Genomic DNA, 20,209 nt, shown 5'->3' with positions numbered 1-20,209 from the left:
AGGCCTGACCTTGTAGCCTCCCACCCCCTGGGACTGGGTCATTCTGCTTTGGGCCACTGGGAGACCAGATGGTGTACTTATCCAGCCTGGCCCCAGGGCATAGGTATCCCCTGTGTGACTCTTGTCAAGGACACCCCAGCCTGCCCTTATCCACCCAATAGAACCATCTGTGCAGCCCAGGGCCCCAATAAGATCAGAAAGAAGCATGTGATGTGTATCCCCACCGGATGTGCACAGCCCAGCTTGCCTCCCCTGTGTTCCCTCTGGATGAGACTCGCTGCCCTTCGCCTCCTTTTGTCCCTTCCTTTGGCTTTTTTCTCACTGCTGTGGTTTAGTCTAGCTGTTCTCTGTCCCCTTTCCTTCTCTCCTCTCCATACACCTCTTTCAGCCTCTTCCTTTCCCACCTACCCCTCTGTCTTTTTCCTCTCACTCCTGACAAAGGAGAACTACCTGTGGTAACTCCACACAGGGCTTGGGAAACACAGGTCTCCCCTCAAATATCTGCAAAGTAGACACAATCATTCCAGAACTCTGTAGCCTCTCTACATTCTGTTGCATAGACTTTGTGACCAAGCTGGCTTGAATAGCAGGTGCCCAGGCACTCTAGGACCAGGCTAGTGGACAGGCCAGAGCAGCCATATGAGGGTGATCTAGCTAGAGGACTCCAAACAGGGCCTGCCCCTCACTGGCCAACTCCTAGCTTCAAGACCACACAGCTTCTGATTAGTCCTCAGTCTACATACTGTTCACCCAGCACACCAGTGCACACTGGTGTTAGGATTTACCACTGTCAGCCAAGAAACTAGTTTTCCTATTTTGACTCCAGGCACCTATAGAATCAGAAACAGGGGTCTGAGGTCCCCCTGTGGCTCTGGGCTAATTCTCAGGCTCTGAGCGAGTGGGTGGGTGCGTGGGTGGGTGGATAGATGATAGATAGATAGATAGATAGATAGATAGATAGATAGATAGATAGATAGATAGAGCGAGTGAACTGGACAGACATAGCAGGACATTGGGACTCTAAGCACACACCAGGATATGTAGTCATCTCTTAGTGTCTTCCCTCTGCCGGAGCTGTCAAGTCTATCTCCATATCTGGCAGTCTGCCATGTCTCCCTGCCCTCAACAGGCCTGGCACACATCGTTGGTGCTCAGTGATGCAGGGACTTGTGTCTTTGAGTAGGCACTGGTCCTGGGCTATACCAGTGGGTACTTCAGAGCTATCTATCAGTTCTCCATGGGCTAGGTCCTCTCTAGGCCAAATCCTTCACCACCCTGTCTCCCTTTTTCTCTTCCTCCTCCCGCTGTCAGTGGAGCCCAGAGGAATCCGAGGACTATGTAAGTAACAGGTGTGCAAGCACGGGCAAGACTGGGTCAGGCTGGGCTCATGGGACACTCCCCCTCTCCCAGCCTGTGTTGCCAAGATCCACAGGGCACCAGCCACATCCAGAGAAAATTGGCGTGTAGACATGAGCACCAGGCTGAGCAGTGATTGGCGTTTCCTCTAATCCGTACTCCTCGCCTGTCGAGCAGCAATTTGAGGCCAATGTTCACAATCGACCAGGACCTGGCCCCTGCTCTGGCCAGACAGGGATGGAGTTAAATCCAATCCCGATCGTTAGGCCTTATTGATCCCTAGAGTGAAAAATCACCTGCTCAGGCCCAGGCTGGGAGAAGCACTGGGAGCCAGGTCCAGCACCGGTACTGCTGGAGCCCAAGCCCTGGGAGACCCTCCAGCTGGGCCCTGCAAAGGCTTGTTGGCATCTGCAGTTGGCCCCACCTGAGGCTTAGAGCTGGAGGGGCGCCAGGGCGGTGCTCACAGCCTATTCCTACTCCATGGTGGTACCCTCCCTTCCTCCTCCTCCTCCTCTCTGTGTGGCGTGGCTTGGTCTCCTGTGGTGTTTCTCCGCATGTCCGGAAATGATGCCTTTGCTGGATGGGTGTGTGGGTAGGATCTGCCGAGGCAGAAGGAAGCAGAATGGCTGACTTCTTGGGCATCAGTGGAAACAAGAGGGGAATGTGTTCCAGGGTTTGGGGGATTCTGTGTTCTGTTTTTTTCCCCCTCTTATGTGGTCTTAGCAGGGATTGGTTATCACAGTCACTGGAGTAGATGGCATCACTCTAACTTACAGTGTTGTTCATTGGGCCCTCTCCTTTACCTGGCGTGGTGTGCTCTCTCTCTCTCTCTCTCTCTCTCTCTGTGTGTGTGTGTGTGTGTGTGTGTGTGTTTGCGTTAGTGTCTATAAGTGGCCTTGCACCAGCTAATTCAGGAGGGATGGCGGTCTGTTTGCTTCGTGTGCCAAGGGGCATGGAAGGTGCCTGGTGCCTGCCCAGCTCTGTCTGTCTGTGTGTAGAGACCTCATGGAGGCGCCACTCACACAGCACAATGGAGTTAAAGAACAGTGTAGCCCTTTGTTCTTCTCTGAAAGGAAGAATGAGCTGTCTGCCCCAGGCATGGGGCTTCTGGGGTGGGTGGGATGCTCTTAGCCCACATCCCACCTGGCTGTCTTGCCTCTAACAGAGTAAGAATTTGTATAGCTTCTCCTCCCAAGACCCTGGTCCTGTGTACCTGGGGCACCCTAGGCGATAGTCTTCAGGTGACTGATAGTCTAGCTTCTCATGCAGCATGATGGGACCTGCCTTTCCCCCTTCTCCTCCAGGAAACCACCATCAGTGGGCTCACCCCTGAGACCACCTACTCCATTACTGTTGCTGCCTACACCACTAAGGGGGATGGTGCCCGAAGCAAGCCCAAAGTGGTTACTACGACAGGGGCAGGTGAGTGAGGGGTCAGGGACAAAGCTGGGTGGGCAGCAGGGAGGGCGGCACCAGAGCCCAGTACGTGCTGTTCAGTCCCAGGACGGCCCACCATGATGGTCAGCACCACAGCCATGCACACGGCACTGCTACAGTGGCACCCACCCAAGGAGCTGCCTGGAGAGCTGCTGGGATACCGTCTACAATACCGTCGGGCCGACGAGGCGCGACCTAACACCATAGATTTTGGCAAGGATGACCAGCATTTTACAGTCACCGGTCTGCACAAAGGGGCCACCTACATCTTCCGGCTCGCTGCCAAGAACCGGGCTGGCCCAGGTGAAGAGTTTGAGAAAGAGATCACGACCCCTGAGGATGCACCCAGTGGATTTCCTCAAAACCTTCGAGTGACAGGACTGACCACGTCTACCACGGAACTGGCCTGGGACCCACCGGTGCTGGCAGAAAGGAATGGTCGCATCACCAACTACACTGTGGTCTACCGTGACATCAACAGCCAGCATGAACAACAGAATGTCACTGATGACATACACCTCACACTCGTGGGTCTCAAATCGGACACCACTTACGACATCAAGGTCCGTGCACATACCAGCAAAGGCGCCGGCCCACTCAGCCCCAGCATCCAGTCCCGGACCATGCCTATGGAGCAAGGTGTGTGCTGTGGTCATGGCATTGGCTGCCCAAGGGTGACGACTCCTAGGGACCTGTGCTGTCCTTGACCCACTGACCTCTCACAACTGATCCACCAGCTTCTGCTGTGTGACACTTCACGCTCTCGTGACCGCTAACCTCTAATGAACAGGCACCACTTTCTTGGGGTGCAGCCCTGACCTCTGCTGTCCTTGACCTACTGACCTGTCTGCGTGACCTTCCAGTCTCTTGTGATCTTGACCCACTGATCTCTTTTTGCTACATCACCTTCTAGGGTGTGCAGCTTGCTTTGCTTTGGTCTGTAGCACTAATCTTTTGGGGCCTAACCTTCTGACATCAGAGACCTTGTGGCTACGTACGTCTCCTCAGGACCACAGCCCACTAATCCCTGGCTTCTCTGACCTGGTGTCTGAGCTGAGGCTTTCACCTGTGCTCTTTCGGAGATTTGGCCACAGGCACAGTGGCATCCCCAGCTGGTTCCTTGTTCACTGTGGAAGAACTTGGGTTAGGAGTTGGACTGTGCAATGTGAAGCTGCCTGGGGGACTTGGTCCCCCTCCATCCATCTCCCCTCCCTCCCTACTCCTGTGCTATAGCCATTGTCACATCCTCTGGCCCCCTCACCCCAGCTAGTCACAGCTCACTCCTTCCTCGTGCTTCCACAGTGTTTGCCAAGAATTTCCGTGTGGCCGCTGCAATGAAGACATCTGTGCTGCTCAGTTGGGAGGTCCCCGACTCTTATAAGTCAGCTGTGCCCTTCAAGGTGGGTAGACTTCTGCTGGCCTGCCAGAGCTCCCTCGCACATGCACTGCAGACCTGTGGTCGGGTCCTTACCCAGAGGCATTAGCTGCTCCTCCTCTTTCCCCTACAGATCCTGTACAATGGGCAGAGTGTGGAGGTGGATGGGCACTCGATGCGGAAGCTGATTGCAGACCTGCAACCCAACACGGAATACTCCTTTGTCCTGATGAATCGTGGCAGTAGCGCTGGGGGCCTACAGCACCTGGTGTCCATCCGCACTGCCCCGGACCTCCTGCCTCAGAAGCCACTGCCTGCCTCCGCCTTTATAGAGGATGGCCGCTTCTCTCTCTCCATGCCTCAAGTGCAGGAGCCCTCGCTAGTCAGGTGTACAGAGGAGGCTGGAGGCCGGTGCAGATCGGCATAGTAGTCACGGTCGATAAAGGTTCTGATTGTTGCTCTGTCCACACAGGTGGTTCTACATTGTGGTGGTGCCCATTGACCGTGTGGGCGGGAACTTGCTGGCACCAAGATGGAACACACCAGAGGAGCTGGAGCTGGACGAGGTGCCTAGGGAAAGATTAGCACTGAGGGCACACGTGTAGGGCAGTAGCCATCTTTCCCTGAGTGTTGCCCCAGGAGTCCAAATCTAGCTATCAGCCACTCCTTCTCTGGGGAGAGGGACTGAGGGGGAAATCCCCAGGAGAATTTTTTAAGGATCTATTTGTTTCATGTATGTGAGTATGCTGTCTCTTGTCTTCAGACACACCAAAAGGTGGTATCAGATGCCCATTACGGATGGTTTCCAGTCACCATGTGGTTGCTGGGAATTGAACTCAGGACCTTTGGATGAGCAGTCAGTAGTACTCTTAACCACTGAGCCATTTCTCCACCCCCCGCCCCACCCCACCCCCAGGAGATTTTAACAAAACTCCAGGAGGGCCTACAGGGACTTCCCTGGAGGTGTTAGTAAGAGTTCCATGGTATAGGAGTCACTAGAGACATCTCTGTAGCTCTCAGTGTCCTGAGCCCTGTAGACCTCAGAGGGCCCGTGATGTAGAGCCCACGGAGGGCTCACACCTAAAGCCTAAATTCTCCTAAACACATGAACTCACCTGTCTTCCTCCTCACAGGTCACACGGAAACTGCTTTCTCTAGTTAGGATGAGGTTATTCATGAGGCCCTTGCCTGGGCTCCCAGGAGGGGTCTCCCTGTAATGTCAGGAAGGATCCTGTAACAGCTCTTGCCAGGCCAGGACCATGGGGGTCCCTAGGGAGAGGGAGCCCCTACATAAGCCTCAGTAGCAAATGCCCCGGGGCCAGGATGCTCCCAGGCCTCGTGTGACTCTGTGCTCTCCTCTGCCAGCTTCTGGAAGCCATCGAGCAAGGCGAGGAGAAACAGCGGAGGCGCCGGCGCCAAGCGGAGCGCCTGAAGCCTTACGTGGCAGCCCAAGTGGACGAGCTCCCTGAGACCTTCACCCTAGGGGACAAGAAGAGCTACCGTGGCTTCTACAACCGGCCCCTGTCTCCGGATCTGAGTTACCAGTGCTTTGTGCTCGCCTCCCTCAAGGAACCCATGGACCAGGTTGGCCTGAGCTGGCATGACTCTCAGAACCCCAAGACCCCAGGCTTAATCTAAGTCTAGGCCAGTCTCAGACCTTAGGAGACCCCGGGCTGCATTATCCTGAGACTCCAGCGTCCTAGGACTAGAACAGCCCTGAGGACCAAGACCTATGCTAGGTATCCCATGACAATAGGCCTCAGGATGTGAAGACCAGACCTAACGTGGCTTCAGTGACCTTGTCCTGCTGACCTGCCACGAGTCGGCCTTATAGGGTGTTAGAGCCTGGGCCAGCCCACGCAGCCTGCTCTCGGTGTCCTCTCTGGGTATGATTGGTGAGGGTGGGGGCTTCCTTGCTGTGCTCATAGCCCTTGCTATTGCTTCACTGGACCACAGAAGCGCTATGCCTCCAGCCCCTACTCCGACGAGATCGTAGTCCAGGTGACGCCAGCTCAGCAGCAGGAGGAGCCCGAGATGCTGTGGGTGACAGGCCCTGTCCTGGCGGTCATCCTCATCATACTCATTGTCATCGCCATCCTCCTATTCAAGAGGTGAGTGCCATGCCTGGTTCTGGGGGACAGAACCTGCTGCCTCTTGCCTGCACTTGTGGTACAGTGTTAAGTGGGCCATCTCAGCCTGGGCCCTGGGTCTAATGGGAAGCCAGGATGGACAGAAACGGCGGTTCTGTGTATGTGCACGTCTGTGTTGGGTCCGTTTATGAAGAAGAGCTGAGGTGAACCATGTGTGTCCCGAGGCATGTCCGTCTGTTTCTGCGTGTGAGTGTGTCTGTCTCATCTTCAGTTTTCAGGAGCCACTGCTTCCTGGTCTCCTGCTGTAAGCATTTTCTTCTGCCACGAAGTCCTGGCTGGTTATCTGGCCTCCTCTCCTCCTGAGGCCCACAAGAGGTTCAGGCTGAGTTGCAGACCCACATCCCCATGAGTATTTACACAATAGACATTTACTAAAGACCCATTATAGCCATGGCTGTCTAACGCTTCCTGTCTTGGGTAGTTGTCGCACCTGTCCTTGGAGGTGCCCGCTGTCCAGCTTCCAAGCTGCTTCCAGGGATTTTATTTGGCCATCCCCAGTTTAAAATATATGTGTATAATATATATAATGTATATATTATCATATATATTATATAATATTTACTTAATTTATTTATTTTTCCCCTTGATTTTTAAGCCAGAGCCACACTGTATAGTCTTGGCTTCCCTAGAGTGTAGACCAGGGTGGCTTCAGACTCCCAGAGATCTGCCTGCCTCTGTCTCCTGTGCTACTCTAGAGACCGGGGTAGCAGGATCTGGGGGCTAATCTGGGTAACTCAGCTAAATACTATTTCAAACAAAAAAGTCTGCCTTTGCATGTACAAAGTCCTGGGTTCAATCCCCGGTACCATAAAAACCTCAAAGTTCTTTTTTTTTTTTAAAGCCTAATCTTTGAGCTGGTTAATTGTGTCTTTAGTTTGTCCCTTGACATCATTATACCAAATAACTACAGTCGCTTGGTCCCTGGGCTCCTGCTGTGCAGCAGTGCCTACCCCAGCCCCCCAATACCTCCTCAGTGGGCAGCTGTTCACCCCATGTTCTTACTTCTAGTCTCTGGTGCCTCAGAGACCTCTGGCTCCCGGTCCCGTCTTTATGCAGCCTTTCATCTGCCCCACGGTGCCTCACTGGCTGTGCTGGGCCTCCGCTGCTTATGCTGAGTCCCCAGCAGCTGGCACGTGTCTGGCTGTTGAACATGTCCTGTCCTATGTGTCATGTGTCACCTCATGGAGGTACCCACTTCCCTGTCATTATTACCCTACCCTTGTCTGGACCCCATAGTCCTTCCTGGCAAGTTCACTCCTTCCTCTCGCTGTGACAGACCTGTGGGTGGCACTAAGGAGTGTCCCTCCACCCACTTTCCCTCGCCATCCCCACGTGGGTTCTGATGTCTGTGCGAGAGGTGACCTCCCTGAGGTGGTCCTGTGAGTACCTTACCAGGGTCCCACGTTTCCCTTGTCATGTGAGGGCTGAGTTCTCAGCAGCGACAATGACCATTCCTTTCTTCTGTCCTTGCCTGTCTCTCGGGACCTAGTAAACAAGAAAGGTAGGAGTCGTTCCTTCTCTCTGTCACTCCTCCCCTCTACTCATCCCTGTGCACACCGTGGGCCTGCAGGGAGGGGTGGAGCTCTGACCGAACCCCTCAGCCTGTGGCTTTAGTCAGCAAGCTGCCTGCTCAGCACCGTAGGCTCTCCAGGTCTGGGTGAATCCTCATGGGCACGAGGGGCAGGCTCTGCCACGCTCCTATGAGTCCAACCCTCTTCCTCCCGCAGAAGATGCTCCTCCCTGGAGCACGTGCACGCTGCAGCTCTCATTGCTTCCCCGAGTCCACAGAGCTCTCCAGTCCTCCGTAGGCTCCCATTTCTCCAACCTAATTCCTACAAGAGGCCATCTCTGCACTTGGCAGAGCAGCAGGGAAAGGTGTCCTGATGCACACATGCGCGGGCGTATTTCCAAGTTCTCCCGAGACACTCCTGTGCAGGCACTGCAGGTGGTCCCCGGTAGACTGTCTCTGACCCTGTCCCTTTTATATGGGCAAGCTGACACCAGTGAGAGAGGACTCTGTCTGGCTAGGGCCCTGCTGTTCCTGCCCCTCCCCCCGCTACTCTGGACATTCGCCCTGAGAGCCAGGCGGCTGGGACCCAGTCCCTTGTGATGTTTGTGTGTTTTATGTACCAGTGCATGTTTTTTCATGGTGGTTTCTGCTGCCTCAGCTGTGCTCAAGTTAAGGGCAGCAGCCACTGCCCAGTGGTGACCTGCCTGCTGTCCAGAGGGACCGCCAGCCTCTTCGACCCTCCTCCCTTGCCTCACTGCTCCCGTGCCCACTCCACACCCGCTGTCTCCCTGCCCCATCCCTACCCTGTGTACTCTCATGTTGACGCTGCTCTGCCCCTGGCTCACACCCAGAGATCCCAGGATAAGGTGGGGTGGTGGGAAGGCATCTGTGGCCATGGGAGCTGCCTGTGCTCCAAGTTTTCACTAGCCTTCTCTTGTTCTTTTAGGAAGAGAACACACTCCCCGTCATCAAAGGATGAGCAGTCAATTGGGCTGAAGGACTCCCTATTGGCCCACTCTTCTGACCCTGTGGAGATGCGAAGGCTTAACTACCAGACCCCAGGTAGGGCTGATCCCTCGGCCTCTTGGCCTCCTCTCAGTCCTGCAGGCCATAGGTCTCTCCCGCCAAAAGACCTTAGCGCACGCACGCTTACTGCTTCTCTTCCTTTTTTGTTCCCTTTGGATTAACATGACAGAGGCATCCATAGCCACCAGGTAGACAGACGAGGAGACTGAGAGAGACAACAGAGGTCCCCGTGTGTCTCCAGTCTCTGAATATGGACTCTCGGGGAATCTCTTGAAGCCCTGCCCCATCCCTACCCTGTGTTCTCTCGTGTTGACACTGCTCTGTCCCTGGCTTACACCCAGAGATCCCAGGATACAGCTCTGGCACAAGTGGTCAGTCTTTATATCTGCTCTCTGGCCCTTGACCACACACACACACACACACACACCACCAGACCAGGCTATGTTAGAAGTGAGAAGCTGTAGCAGACAGAATGGTAGGTGAGGGGCTCACACCTGACCCTTCCTGAAGGCTATTTCAGGTTCACTGTGCCAGGATGTGGGTCCCAGCTCCAGGATTAATACCTGTCCCTTTCCCTGAGCTGCTCTCATGTGGCTTTGAATGTTCCTTCCACCTGGAGTGTCACTCCTTCCCTACACCCCAGGGAGTATCTCTCAGAGAGAGTCTCTGTAGCTGTAGCTCCAGAACCTGGCTCGCCCAACCCCATCCTTGTAGTTATCGTGTGGTAGATTCTCGGTGGATGCCTATGAGCACCCAACAACGGAATGAGTGAGTGAAGTAATGTGTGCACACAGAGGGTTTGTGTACGTGTGAGCTGGTTATCACTGCACACCAAATTACCCTAAACTTAGAGGCTTAAAACAACAGTAATTATTCTCTCTCACAGTTTTTATGAGTTAGGAATTGAGACAGGGCATGGTAGGATCAGTGTCTATTCTAGAAATACCCAGACCCTCATCTGGAAGATTTAAAAACTGGAAACTAGAATCATTTAAAGTGAGGCTGGCAAATCATGGCCTGGAGCCAAATACGGCCCACTATCTGCTTTTATAAATGAAAATTGCCCGCTACACCACTACACCCAGTCATTTCCGGGGACATTTGCAATACAAAGGTCGGTTGACAAATAGAAGGTAGAAGAGACCCCGGATGTCTGCAAGCCATAGTAGTCGTTTTCTGGCCTTTGGTAGTGACCGTTCGCCAAGCCCAGGGTGCTTCCTTCAGGTGGTAGGTAGTTGACGAGCTAGCCTCTGTGTAGCCTGGACTTCTTACAGCTTGGTGAATGAGTTCCAAAGACGTGTCTTGAGAATGTGTGCTGTGTAGACCCAGTGAGCTGTTGTAACCAGCAAGTGGATCTAGAAGGAAGGCAAGCACCAGAGTGGTGCTAGAGGGTTCTGTTCTCAGAGGGTGCCTCGCTTCACGGGCACCATACAGGAAGTGGGGTTAAAGATGGCTGTAAGTGGGAGCATGGATGTGTGTGCATCAAGTTAAAACCTTGAAAGGTGTTTCTGCAGTGTTGGAGCCAAGAGGTAACTGGGGCTACGCGGCCTCCTTGACCAGGACCTCAGGACCTGGACCGGCAGGCCACACAGCTGTACTTCATCCTGCCCGACCAAGGGAGGAGTTGAAGGTCTTTATCAGAGGAGCAGCAAGGCTGCTGTCAGAAGACCTCTGACTGCATCTGTGGAGAGCAGGCCCATGGGGAAGAAGTCGGGCACTTAAGTGGTAGGAAAGTGAGGGCAGGAGAAGAACAGGCTCTGCAAAGCTGAAGGTGGTAAGGCAGACAGTAAGCTGAGCTCACACGTGGATGCAAAGATAGTCTGTGGCTCCCGCCACAGAGGAGATCCAGCGGCAGCAGGCCTTTGGGTCTGGACATTGTGCTGATCTCAGCCGGAAGCCACCAGTGGGAGTGGTGCCAAGGATCAGGCAGTGGCGGAAGCTCAGAATGGGCAGACTCCCAGGAGTAGGAAGGGAGAAGGGAACCGTGGGAACCATGGTGGCAGAATGGCGTAGTGTTGGGGGGGATGCAGATGGAGGTGTGGACAGAAAGGCTCCCTGTGTCAGGTGCTAGCATGCTGTGATACTCAGAAGGTGGGGCCCATAGCTTTGTTGGGGTGTAGGACCCAGCCTTTAGGCAGGAGTATTTCTGTGGTTGAAGAGCAGCTAAGGGAACCCCTGCAAACCCTTTCAAATACCAGTGTGTGAGGGATACCGTGGGAACATGACATCCCCGAGAAGAGAGGAATGTGAGATTTTAAAAGACTTCATTTCCAGTATGGAGACCATCTGAAAATGGCCAAGGTCAGATTTGGAGGGGCTGAGGACTGGGCTCAAGAGGCCACTCAGACCTGTTGGTGTTGGAAGCTGTCTTTGGGGGAGGGGGACTTTCTGTGTTACCGGAAGACGTGTGAGTTTATGCTGGGACCAAATCCACACTTCCGTCCGTGCCCCTTCCTCTTGCCCTCCACCTGCAGTCCCTTCAGTGTCAACCGCAGAACCAGGTGACCAGCAAAGGCTTCCTGAGCTCTGCTCCTGTCCCATTGTTGTCTTGGTTTTTCTCTCTGCAGGTCCCAGCGCCCCCAGTTGCCCGAATATCTCAAGTTAGTTTTCAAAGTTCCCACATTTGGGGACACGTTGGCTTCGTGTGTCTCCACTCTTCTACTTCCTCACGTCTACCCTCCCCCACCTCCTTGCTCTTTTTCCCTTGCCTTTATTCCCACCTCTCCCGGCCATCTCCCTCCTCCCTGTCCTCTCCTGTGCCCACCCGGCCTCCTCCGGTGTCTTCTCTCCCACCCTATCTCCTTGTCCCGGCCACCTGGTCCACCCCTCTGTGTGCCTCCGTCCTGTTCCCTCACCTGTCTTTGTACCTCCCTCCCCATCTCTGCTTCCCTCTCTACTTCTATGCCGCGCTACCATTGTCTGCGCTCCATGACCATTCCGCCCACACACTTGGCGCCCGGGGTCACAGGGTCACCAGGCCTCCTGGGGTGACTGGCATCAGTGAGGGGTGGGGGGGTCTGCCTCAGGAGTGGTGAGAGCCCAGTTTCCGACCTGTCCACTGCGCCACGCCCCTGAGCTTGCAGCCCCGTCTTCGTGGGAAGAAGCCTCGTGTTCCTCTTAGGCAGACCTGGCAGGCAGAGAGCCCTGTGGTACCCGCACGGCACCAGCTCATCTGGACATGCTTCCGTGTGCTCATAGTACACACACCTCCCTCTCTGGCCTCCCCTGATGCCCAGCCACTGTGTGTTCTCCATTCTTGTCGCCGTCGTCGCCGCTGCCGCATGTGCTGTTGTCTCCATGCCACCAGTGCCGAGTACTTCATGATCACACATGTCCACACGTGCCTTGGGCTGTCTCTACCACCCTGCTCAGAACTCACACTAATGCCACCTGTGTGTCTGCCCCACCTCCCCTAGGTATGCGAGACCACCCGCCCATCCCCATCACTGACCTGGAAGACAATATTGAGCGCCTCAAAGCCAACGACGGGCTCAAGTTCTCCCAAGAGTATGAGGTGAGACACCCAGCACTCCCACCGTGTGTCCTCAATATCCTCAAGCCCACTGCTGTTTTGTCCTGGGTCCCAGCTGCGGTGGAGGATGTTGGGAGGTAGGCAGGCCAGGAAGAGCAACAGCAGACTACAATTGGGGAACTGGACACCTTTGGTGCTGGGCTCAGCCCACAGGCTCACCATAGCCCTCTGGTGGTCACCCGGAACATGTTTCAGAAGGCTCTGCTCGGTGCCCAGGCAAATGTCTTGATGCCTACAGAAGCAGACCTGGTTTAGTAACAATGGCTATAATATCTAATTTCCAACAAGAACAGGTCAGCACTTAGCAGACACTGGACAGCGTCCTCTTACTTGGTTCCCCATGGAGTGGTACTGTCACAGTCTTGTCTGACGTATAAGAAAGCAGGACTCAAGCTGGGCGGTGGTGGCGCATGCCTGTAATCCCAATACTTGGGAGGCAGAGGCAGGTGGATTTCTGAGTTCGAGGCTAGCCTGGTCTACAGAGTGAGTTCCAGGACAGCCAGGGCTACACAGAGAAACCCTGTCTCGGGAAAAAAAACAAATCCAAAAAAAAAAAAAAAAAAAAAACCCAAACCAAAACAAGAAAGCAGGACTCAAACAGGAGAATGAGTTGCCTAGAGTCAAATAGCTGAGGGATAGTGGAGCCAAGATTACCACCCGGACCTAGCCTGTGCTGGCTTCGTGACCGTCCACACCTTAGGCTTGCATAACAGTGTTACTGAGTCTCCCTGTGGTGGCTGTTGTCAGTGAGGAGCAGGAAGGCTGTCCTCAGCCTGCCTTCCATCCTGCTCCCGCCTGTGATTACATGTGCATGTAGAAACACATAGCTCACAGGCAGGGAGTCAGGAAGCCCTCCGAGTGCTCAGCTCACCCTGGCCTTCAGCTCTGTGAGCTCAGACTTCAGAGTCAGTGAGCGCCTGTCCCACCCACAGCTCTTTGTTAGGGACAGTTGGGTGTGCCCAGGCCATCCAGGCTGGGGAGCCTTGTAAGAAAGGAAGTGATAAGGAAACCCCCCCCCCACCTTCTTTGTATCTCTGCTGTGTCGGCCGCTCTTTTGCCAGCACTTGACACAGGCCTTGGAAGATGACTGACGAACAGGTGATGGATGGATCCGATCAGCTGGACCCAGGGGGTTGCTCTCCTTTAGTCAGGTGTCCACTCTTGAGTTATGTGGGGGGTATACCCCGGAGTTGCCCTTCTCAGGGCAATGGGCCAGGTAGGTCCTAAAGGCAATAGGCCAGGCTTCCAAAGAAGATTGAGCTTGGCAGGTAGATGGGCAAGCACGCCTCTGTTTAGCAGCAGTGCCGCTTCTACTGCAGGGGCAGAGCCTGTCAGTGGGCAGCCTGCATTAAGCTTGGCTTCTGCACAAGGAGACCTTCCTTGTCTTTTACCAATGTTCGCCCTTGTCCTGCCCCACACCTTGCCATCCTTCCTGTGACGCTCTGCCCACCTCGGCACCCAGAACCCCTCTCACAACCGTCACCTTGCCACCTGCCTTCCATCCCCCCATCTGAACTTCTTTAAAGCAGCTTCTTAGCTGAGTGGTGGTAGCGCATGCCTGTAATCCCAGCACTCTGGGAGGCAGAGGCAGGTGGATTTCTGAGTTCAAGGCCAGCCTGGTCTACAGAGTGAGTTCCAGGACAGCCAGGGCTACACCGAGAAACCCTGTCTTGAAAAACCAAAAAAAAAAAAAAAAAAAAAAAAAAAAAAAAAAGATAAATAATAAATAAAGGGCCTCCTTTGTCCTAGAAGCCTCTACATCTATTGTGGGCTCTCCCAAAACATTCTCTTTCATGGTCTGTAAGTCATTTGTCAGACTATTGCTAGAATCTAACTGTGTGCCAGTCCCTGTGCTGAGTTTTGGGCATGTAGAGACAGATGACCTCGGGACACAGTCACTGAGAAACACAGACAGAACAGTAATGGGTACTGTGAGTGTGTGGTTCTGACAACATGCACTGAAATCATATAAAGCAAGCACAATGGTGGTGTGTGTGGTGGGTGGGGCCTCGCAGAAGTGATGAGCCAGTCTCCTTAGAGAATAGTGAGGCTGGGACCAAAATGGAGGAGACTGTGATATAGGTGTTGATTCTGTCCATCCACAAAGTAAGGACAGTAACTCAAACCTGTCTTGAGTAAAGAGATGGAGAAATGCACATAGCGGCTTAGAACAGTGCTGAGCACACCCTGAGCCTCCCACAGAAATGTAGCTGTTAGCATTTCTGTGCCCTGCGCCAGTCAAGAGCATGGGAGGCTTCTGAGCAGGAATTTGATACTCGGATCTGCAGTTTTTGAAAGACTTGTTGTAGCTGAAGGACGGAGTAGGTTGGAGCAAGGGGAGAGAAGCCTGGTGGTACCAAGTGGAGCTTGCGGCTGGCTGCAGGCAGTGACCGACTGACCAACCGACCACAGGCTGAGAATGGCGGAGGAAGGGAGTGTGGGGGTGTGGTTAGCAATGGGAGGGACCTTGGGGAATTCCTAAGGTGAACTTCAAACCTGGCTGGGCTTCCTGGGTCAGTGATTAGTGCTGTTCACTGAGAGGCCGGTTACGGCAGAGCCTGCTCTGATGGGAAACAGATGAGCTGGCCTTTAAAAGGCCTGGGGTGGGAAGACCCGTGAAACTTGTGCATGGCGATGTCTGAGGGCCTGCGGGATGGTGGGGTAGCTCTGGCGTGTAAGCACAAGAGTCCTGTGAGTGGGCTGGGCATGGCTAATGGGAATGGTTCAGTCAGTGAAGATTGACTTACAAAAGGTGAAGATTGCTGGTATGCCTGTGTAGAATGGCCACTTGTCCTCCAGAGTGGGGAAATGGGGACATAAGCCACTGTGGTACTACTGGCTAGCCAGCCTGGCTTACTTGGTAAACAGTAGGCCGCTGAGAAGTCGTGGCTTGAAGGCAGAAGGTGTTGCTAGGGTTGCCCACCACATAGGTGCACAAACACATACATGTACACACGTGCATTTTAAGAGAGAGAGAAATTTTTTAAAAAAGCTCTTTGCTCTCTGCTCTCCCACACTCTCTCATCTCTCTGCCCCTGGGGGGCTCTTCCCCCCTCCACGTGGTCATGGCCGGCCTCCTCCTCCTCCTCCTTTCTCTCTCTCTCTCTCTCTCTCTCTCTCTCTCTCTCTCTCTCTCTCTCTCTCTCTCCCTACCTCTCTTTTCCTCTCTCTACCACTAACTCCCATCCCCTACTCTGAATAAACTCTATTCTATACAAAAAACAAAAAAAAACAAAAAAAAAACTTGCAAATGGGCTATGGGTGAAACTAATTTGGTCAAGTGCTTGCCTAGAATTTGCAAAGCCTTGGATTTCCTCCAGCATCACATCAATGGGGTAGCACACACTATAATCCCACCGCTTACCCACACATGACATGGAAGTAGGAAGATGAGAACTTCAGAGCCATCCTTAGCTGCATAGTAGGTAGTAAATTCAAACCTAGCCAGGTATACATGAGACCCTATCCAAAGAAACAAAACATTGGCTGAGCAGTAAGGATGTAGAGAAGAGAGCCAAGTAGGAGATGTGGAGGAGCTTAGGTTCTACCTGCAGGGAGGGCAGGGAACAGAGATGGAGAAGAGAGCTGGGTGCATGGTACATGGACCTGTAGCCTTGGACAGTCTCCAGCCCGGCCCAGGCGGCCATTCCATCATCATCATCTCGTTACACCAGGTAGATGCAGGGCCTGTCCCATGACCCGGCCTCATCCCCTCTACAGGGGCTGCCATGGAAGTTTGAGTCCTCGATTTGTCTCTTTCCAGACTTGGGATATTTCAGCCTTGTGGCTGGGGAGTGTAGGTGTTACTCAGCTGCAAAGCGCCATGGGTAGGCCTCCCTTGACTTGACCCTCACTCTCCGTTTCTTCCATTTCCGGTAGTCCATTGACCCTGGACAGCAGTTCACATGGGAGAACTCCAACTCAGAGGTGAACAAGCCCAAGAACCGCTATGCAAACGTCATCGCCTATGACCATTCTCGGGTGCTCCTCACCTCCATTGATGGTGAGCCCAGGGCACATTGCCCTCTGCTGTCCCCTGCCCTGCTGTCCAGCATGCTCTGAGTACAGTGGGTCGGCCCGGGACCCCAGGTTAACGCTCTCACATCCCTTTGCGTCTATAGGTGTTCCTGGGAGTGACTACATCAACGCCAACTACATTGATGGCTACAGAAAGCAGAACGCCTACATCGCCACACAGGGCCCGCTGCCTGAGACCATGGGTGACTTCTGGAGGATGGTGTGGGAACAGCGCACAGCCACAGTGGTCATGATGACCAGGCTGGAGGAGAAATCCCGGGTGAGGGCGATGGATGGGAAATGACTTGGTGACGCTGGGTACCACCTTCTGTGAATGTTTTCAAGGGACTCCCCAAGGGCTGTGGTTTTCCCGGAGTATTGTCTCATTCCCCAGATACAGGGGAGCTGCCAGGATGCAATGTAGCCTGTTCCCCAGGTGTTAATGGGTTCCCGGGATGTTAATATGTTTCACCAAATGCTGTCATTTTCTGGAATGTTAATATGTTCCCCGGTTTCTGGGGTGTTCCTGGGGTGTTCACATGTTCCCCAGATGCCAGAGTGCTCCTGGGGTATTCACACATCTAAGTTAATTAGTGGAAGGAGCTGCTGATGTCTGCTTTTGCACTGCGAAGCATTGACTGGAACATAAAATTTACAGAGCTTGAAAATGGGGCATAAACGTTATGGGTAAATTTGGCAGAAAATGTGCCTGGTGCGATCTGGTGTTGAATAAATAATTTTCAATTATGGTCCTCCTTCAGCCAGTGAGGGCAAAGGGTGGTAGCTTGGTGTGGTGAGGCTTGGTGAGGAAAAGGGAAGGGGAGAATTCGGCATGGGCCTGTGTAGCCTCGTAAGCCGGACCTGCTTTCCCCTGCTTCTGCCCGTTTGAACCTTTGGACATCCTGTAACATTGTCACCTGTACCTTGTCCCCTGTCCTACCCATCCCCCTCCAGGTGAAGTGTGATCAGTATTGGCCCATCCGTGGCACTGAGACCTATGGCCTCATTCAGGTGACCCTGGTAGACACTGTGGAGCTGGCCACATACACCATGCGCACCTTTGCACTCCATAAGGTATGGCCCATGTTCTGGCCTGGCAGAGGGCAGCTGTGGGGTCAGGGCCCGGGAGGCGTATGAGGGGTTCTCACAGCCTGTGTTAGGTGACTGTCTGCTGTGGCTTCTGAGTCTCACCTGAGAGTGGCTGGTGTAGCCCCTTTCCTGGGCCTATGGCAGGCAAACCTCAAACCTCCTCACCTCTAATGACCGTTCCCCAGAGTGGCTCCAGTGAGAAGCGTGAGCTGCGTCAGTTCCAGTTCATGGCCTGGCCAGACCACGGCGTTCCCGAGTACCCCACTCCCATCTTGGCCTTCCTGAGGCGCGTCAAGGCCTGTAACCCACTAGACGCAGGGCCCATGGTGGTGCATTGCAGGTGAGAGCACAGAGCCACCCAAGGGGGGTGGGGTGGGAGATGAGGGGACCCCTGCCCCAAGCTCTGCTCCTCTCCTCAGTGCCGGCGTGGGCCGCACGGGCTGCTTTATTGTCATTGATGCGATGCTGGAGCGTATGAAGCACGAGAAGACAGTTGACATCTATGGCCACGTGACGTGCATGCGCTCACAGAGGAACTACATGGTGCAGACAGAGGACCAGTATGTGTTCATCCATGAGGCGCTGTTGGAGGCTGCCATGTGTGGACACACTGAGGTGCTCGCCCGCAACCTCTATGCCCACATCCAGAAGCTAGGCCAAGTGCCTCCCGGGGAGAGCGTCACCGCCATGGAGCTCGAGTTCAAGGTGGGACTCAGTCCAGGGGCCTGGACTCGGTCGTGGGAAGGCCTCTTTGCAGGAAGCCAGGCCTGACAGAACCCTCCCTCTTCACAGTTGCTGGCCAACTCCAAGGCCCACACATCTCGCTTCATTAGTGCCAACCTGCCCTGCAACAAGTTCAAGAACCGCCTGGTGAATATCATGCCCTATGAGCTGACTCGAGTGTGTTTGCAACCCATCCGTGGCGTGGAGGGCTCTGACTACATCAATGCCAGCTTTCTAGATGGCTACAGGTCGGCATGCTTCTCCCTGCCCCGCCGTGCCCTTTGGTACCGTGGTCTGCTTCTGGTTGGGAGAGTGAGAGCTAATCTGAAAGAGCAGAGCGAGTTGGGGACAGGAGTGAGGGCTTCCTGGAGGAGGGCTGCTCTCTGGAGCAGGGTCCTAAGGAGCTAGGCAGTGTTGGGATAGGTGGGGACAGCGACACCTCCAGCATGTCAAGTCTTATGTCACCCAGACAGCAGAAGGCCTACATAGCTACACAGGGGCCTCTGGCAGAGAGCACCGAGGACTTCTGGCGCATGTTATGGGAGCACAATTCCACCATCATCGTTATGCTGACCAAGCTTCGGGAGATGGGCAGGGTGAGCCCACCCCTTCCCCAGGGCCCCTCATACCAGGGAGGACACTGGTTACCCTTGGGAAAATCTTTTTTACTCAATGCTCTCCTACCCCAGCTTCCCGTCAGCATAGCCTCAGACCCTTTACCAACACCTGAGGCATCCTGTCCCAAAGTCCTCTGAAACATGTCATTCTCTTTGCCTGGCCTCCCCACCTGATCATGGGCGGTGCCTGGTGTTGTGTCCACAGGAGAAATGTCACCAGTACTGGCCAGCAGAGCGCTCCGCTCGCTATCAGTACTTTGTTGTCGACCCGATGGCTGAGTACAACATGCCCCAGTATATCCTTCGTGAATTCAAAGTCACAGATGCCCGGGTAAGTGTCAGCCGAGGAGTACGCACATACACGTGTCCCTCACGCTACCTGAGCACAGTGGGTCTGTCTGCCCATGGTACTGCAGTTCACACTGCAGTAATCTAAGCCATGTGTGTTACCTCCTAGAGTGTTCCTGTGAGTGTATCCCTGTGTGGTTATGCTCCTGGTTTAGAGGGCCTACTACCTAAGGTACAAACCTTAATTCTGACCCCTGACCTTCTCTCACAGGATGGGCAGTCAAGGACAATCCGACAGTTCCAGTTTACAGACTGGCCAGAGCAAGGAGTCCCCAAAACAGGTGAAGGCTTCATTGACTTCATCGGGCAGGTGCACAAGACAAAGGAGCAGTTTGGACAGGATGGGCCCATCACAGTGCACTGCAGGTGCGACAGTCCCCGTGGAGGGATGGGGTGGACTGGACGGTGGTCCCAAAGGCGAGTTCACTGTGTGAGGTGAGCAGGACTGCTGACACAGCCATTCTCTGAGCAGTGCTGGCGTGGGCCGCACCGGCGTGTTCATCACCCTGAGCATTGTCCTGGAGCGCATGCGGTACGAGGGCGTGGTCGACATGTTCCAGACCGTGAAGACCCTCCGCACACAGCGCCCTGCAATGGTGCAGACAGAGGTATGCAGACCAGAGGGAAGGGACCCAAGTGTCTTCCCTACACCCACAGCTGCACCTGCAGCTGGCCCACATGCACGTGTTTGTTCACGTTACAGCTGTGTGGTATTACTGTCCTGCATGACATGCAGGGGAGAGGGGAGCGAGCTGTGTTCATTTGGTAACCCCTTCCTGAGCTCTAGTGTGTCATGCTTGCTGCCCCCGGGTTCGGGGTTAGACGGAGCAGTCTGTAAGACGTGAGTCTGGGTACAGACGTGAGGCTTGAGCAGCAGAGGTGAACGCAGACCTGAGAGAGGGAAAAAGGAGGAATGGCCTTTCGAGGCTTCAACCGGGGGCACCTGGGCAGTTCTTTGTGCCCCGTGTCTGCTCTTGGCCAGCGGAGGCCATTTCTGTGGCCACTGGCTGCAGCATGAGTGCCCTTCTG

The 20,209-nt window shown here is 54.3% G+C and overlaps 1 protein-coding gene across 1 annotated transcript in view; it reads left to right on the top strand.

The window, feature by feature from the left end:
- Window positions 1–20,209, top strand: part of Ptprf (protein tyrosine phosphatase receptor type F) — an 82,390-nt gene that overhangs the window by 60,473 nt on the left and 1,708 nt on the right. Inside the window, exons 14-32 of the mRNA XM_052177165.1 lie at window positions 2,661–2,778; window positions 2,854–3,432; window positions 4,096–4,193; window positions 4,302–4,555; window positions 4,641–4,734; window positions 5,534–5,752; window positions 6,125–6,279; window positions 8,775–8,890; window positions 12,271–12,368; window positions 16,266–16,389; window positions 16,508–16,683; window positions 17,358–17,477; window positions 17,678–17,832; window positions 17,912–18,197; window positions 18,285–18,463; window positions 18,685–18,811; window positions 19,038–19,163; window positions 19,392–19,546; window positions 19,653–19,788. Of these exons, the coding sequence (XP_052033125.1) occupies window positions 2,661–2,778; window positions 2,854–3,432; window positions 4,096–4,193; window positions 4,302–4,555; window positions 4,641–4,734; window positions 5,534–5,752; window positions 6,125–6,279; window positions 8,775–8,890; window positions 12,271–12,368; window positions 16,266–16,389; window positions 16,508–16,683; window positions 17,358–17,477; window positions 17,678–17,832; window positions 17,912–18,197; window positions 18,285–18,463; window positions 18,685–18,811; window positions 19,038–19,163; window positions 19,392–19,546; window positions 19,653–19,788 (3,315 nt within the window). The remainder of the gene's footprint in view (window positions 1–2,660; window positions 2,779–2,853; window positions 3,433–4,095; window positions 4,194–4,301; window positions 4,556–4,640; window positions 4,735–5,533; window positions 5,753–6,124; window positions 6,280–8,774; window positions 8,891–12,270; window positions 12,369–16,265; window positions 16,390–16,507; window positions 16,684–17,357; window positions 17,478–17,677; window positions 17,833–17,911; window positions 18,198–18,284; window positions 18,464–18,684; window positions 18,812–19,037; window positions 19,164–19,391; window positions 19,547–19,652; window positions 19,789–20,209) is intronic.

This window comes from Apodemus sylvaticus, chromosome 3 (assembly GCF_947179515.1).
Source record: "Apodemus sylvaticus chromosome 3, mApoSyl1.1, whole genome shotgun sequence".
Taxonomy (NCBI): Eukaryota; Metazoa; Chordata; class Mammalia; order Rodentia; family Muridae; genus Apodemus; species Apodemus sylvaticus.
Note: the sequence above shows the minus strand (reverse complement) of the source record. Positions and strands in the feature narration are given on the sequence as shown.